Source organism: Bison bison, unplaced genomic scaffold, assembly GCF_000754665.1.
Source record: "Bison bison bison isolate TAMUID 2011002044 unplaced genomic scaffold, Bison_UMD1.0 scf7180017858765, whole genome shotgun sequence".
Lineage (NCBI taxonomy): Eukaryota > Metazoa > Chordata > Mammalia > Artiodactyla > Bovidae > Bison > Bison bison.
Window position 1 is genome coordinate 22,183 of NW_011489337.1, and position 1,945 is coordinate 24,127.

The window sequence follows — 1,945 nt, forward strand, 5'->3', positions numbered from 1 at the left end:
CCTGATATTAAATGTTGAAGAAATGTGGAAGAATATTTTGATAACATTTAAATATGGAAATTCATAGCAAGATACTGACGACACAAAATATTGATGGATTTATTATACAAATGTAAAAATAATTCTACATGATCCAGAGTATTCTGAACAGTATAGAAATAAAAAAATAATAAAATGGAAACTTTCATTTAATTCCATATACATGGTAAGATGGATAATGTCTTTAGTAGTTAATTAAATAATAAAATTAGTATGGAAAAAAGCAATCAATATAACACATAATTCATCAATAGACATTTTATGAAAAGGAATACAAGTCATTTATAATATGTGAATCGATGTCCAAATGAAATTGTATTTATTTTGCAATTAAAGTGTGCAAATGAAATACAGTATCATTAGACTGTCAAACACCAAAAAATGTTTATCAATCACTAGTTGCAGATGATGTGTCAAAACAGATATTTTCCAGAATCAGGGGAACAATGGGCTTAGTTGAAGGTTATGTATGGCATTTTGGTCATAAATATAAGCATCAACATTTTCAACACATATACCAATTGACTCAACAATTCCACTTCTAGGAGCTCATGTTTAGAAAATTTTGTAAAGATTTTTTTGCAGAATCATTTCTCATAGAAAAAGAGGGAACAGGAAAAGACCTGAGGCATTAATTTTAATGTATCTTTATCTAAAGTTAAGAAGCATGAGGAGGTAGAGATCTTCAGAAGACTGAGTAGTAAAATGCAACATTTATATATAGAGATGTAACCGCAAGCACTCCTACGAAACTGTACTTGCTTTTGCAAAGAACATTACTTGAAGAATCTTAGGAACAGAGTGACTACATCTGGAACACCTGGGAGAATATGGTTTGTGATGAGGAGGAAAAATATTCTACATATTCCATTGTGCATGGACTCTATTCTTAATATTTATTGCTATCCATACATTTTCTTATTTTAAAGCACAAAGCATCGCACTAAAATGTCATATGTACTAGAAATGAAATTAAATAAAAACACAATCTGTATAATATTAAATATTTTAACTAATAAAATAAAAATAATAAAAATAAGTGGCAAGACTCAAAATAAAACTAAGAATGAGAAAATAGAGTAAATGAAGAAATTAAGTAAAAATTAGGGGAAATCCATAAAATTTTCATCAGTTAATTCATTGTATATTGTTTGTCAACATCATCATCTCAGTTGCTAAGTCGTATCTGACTCTTGGCAACCCACCAGGCTCCTCTGTCTACAGAATGTTCCAGGCAAGAATACTGGAGCAGGTTGCCATTTTCTTCTCTGGGGGAATCTTCCTGACTCAGGGATCAAACCTGTGTCTGTTGCATCTCCTTCACTGGCAGGTGGATTCTTTACCACTGCAACACCTGGGCAGACCACATATTATTAACTCCCTGTTGTAAAGGTATCCTACCCTTCTACTGCAATGTTAAAGCAAACATCATAGGGTTTACATTCTAACAGAGAAACTGTTACTAATAGCAAAAACATGTAGTATATTCTTTAATTTTAAGCATTATAAATACTTTATAGAAAACAAAAGCTTGCATCAGATTTCTGTAGATATTTACATTTCAAGAAGATTGGCCCTAATAATGAATTACTTTATTTATGTTGAATAATGCATTTATTTACCACTTGATATGATATTTTTTGCTAAAGATCTTCTTCATAGAATTACTCAACTCAGAATTTCTTAGACTGTAGATTAATGGTTTCAGCATGGGAATTATGACTGTATAAAGAGACACTGATGTATAGAACAGTCTTATGGACTCTGTGGGAGAGGGAGAGGGTGGGAAGATTTGGGAGAATGGCATTGAAACATGTGAAATGTCATGTATGAAACGAGATGCCAGTCCAGGTTCAATGCACGATGCTGGATGCTTGGGGCTGGTGCACTGGGACGACCCAGAGGG

The 1,945-nt window shown here is 32.3% G+C and overlaps 1 protein-coding gene across 1 annotated transcript in view; it reads right to left on the minus strand.

The window, feature by feature from the left end:
* Positions 1–1,657: 1,657 nt before the first annotated feature.
* LOC104980301 (olfactory receptor 4A47-like) overlaps positions 1,658–1,945 on the minus strand; it is a gene marked incomplete at its 5' end in the record, with an annotated part of 1,324 nt that continues 1,036 nt past the window's right edge. Inside the window, 1 exon segment of the mRNA XM_010828941.1 lies at positions 1,658–1,776. Within this exon segment, the coding sequence (XP_010827243.1) occupies positions 1,658–1,776 (119 nt within the window).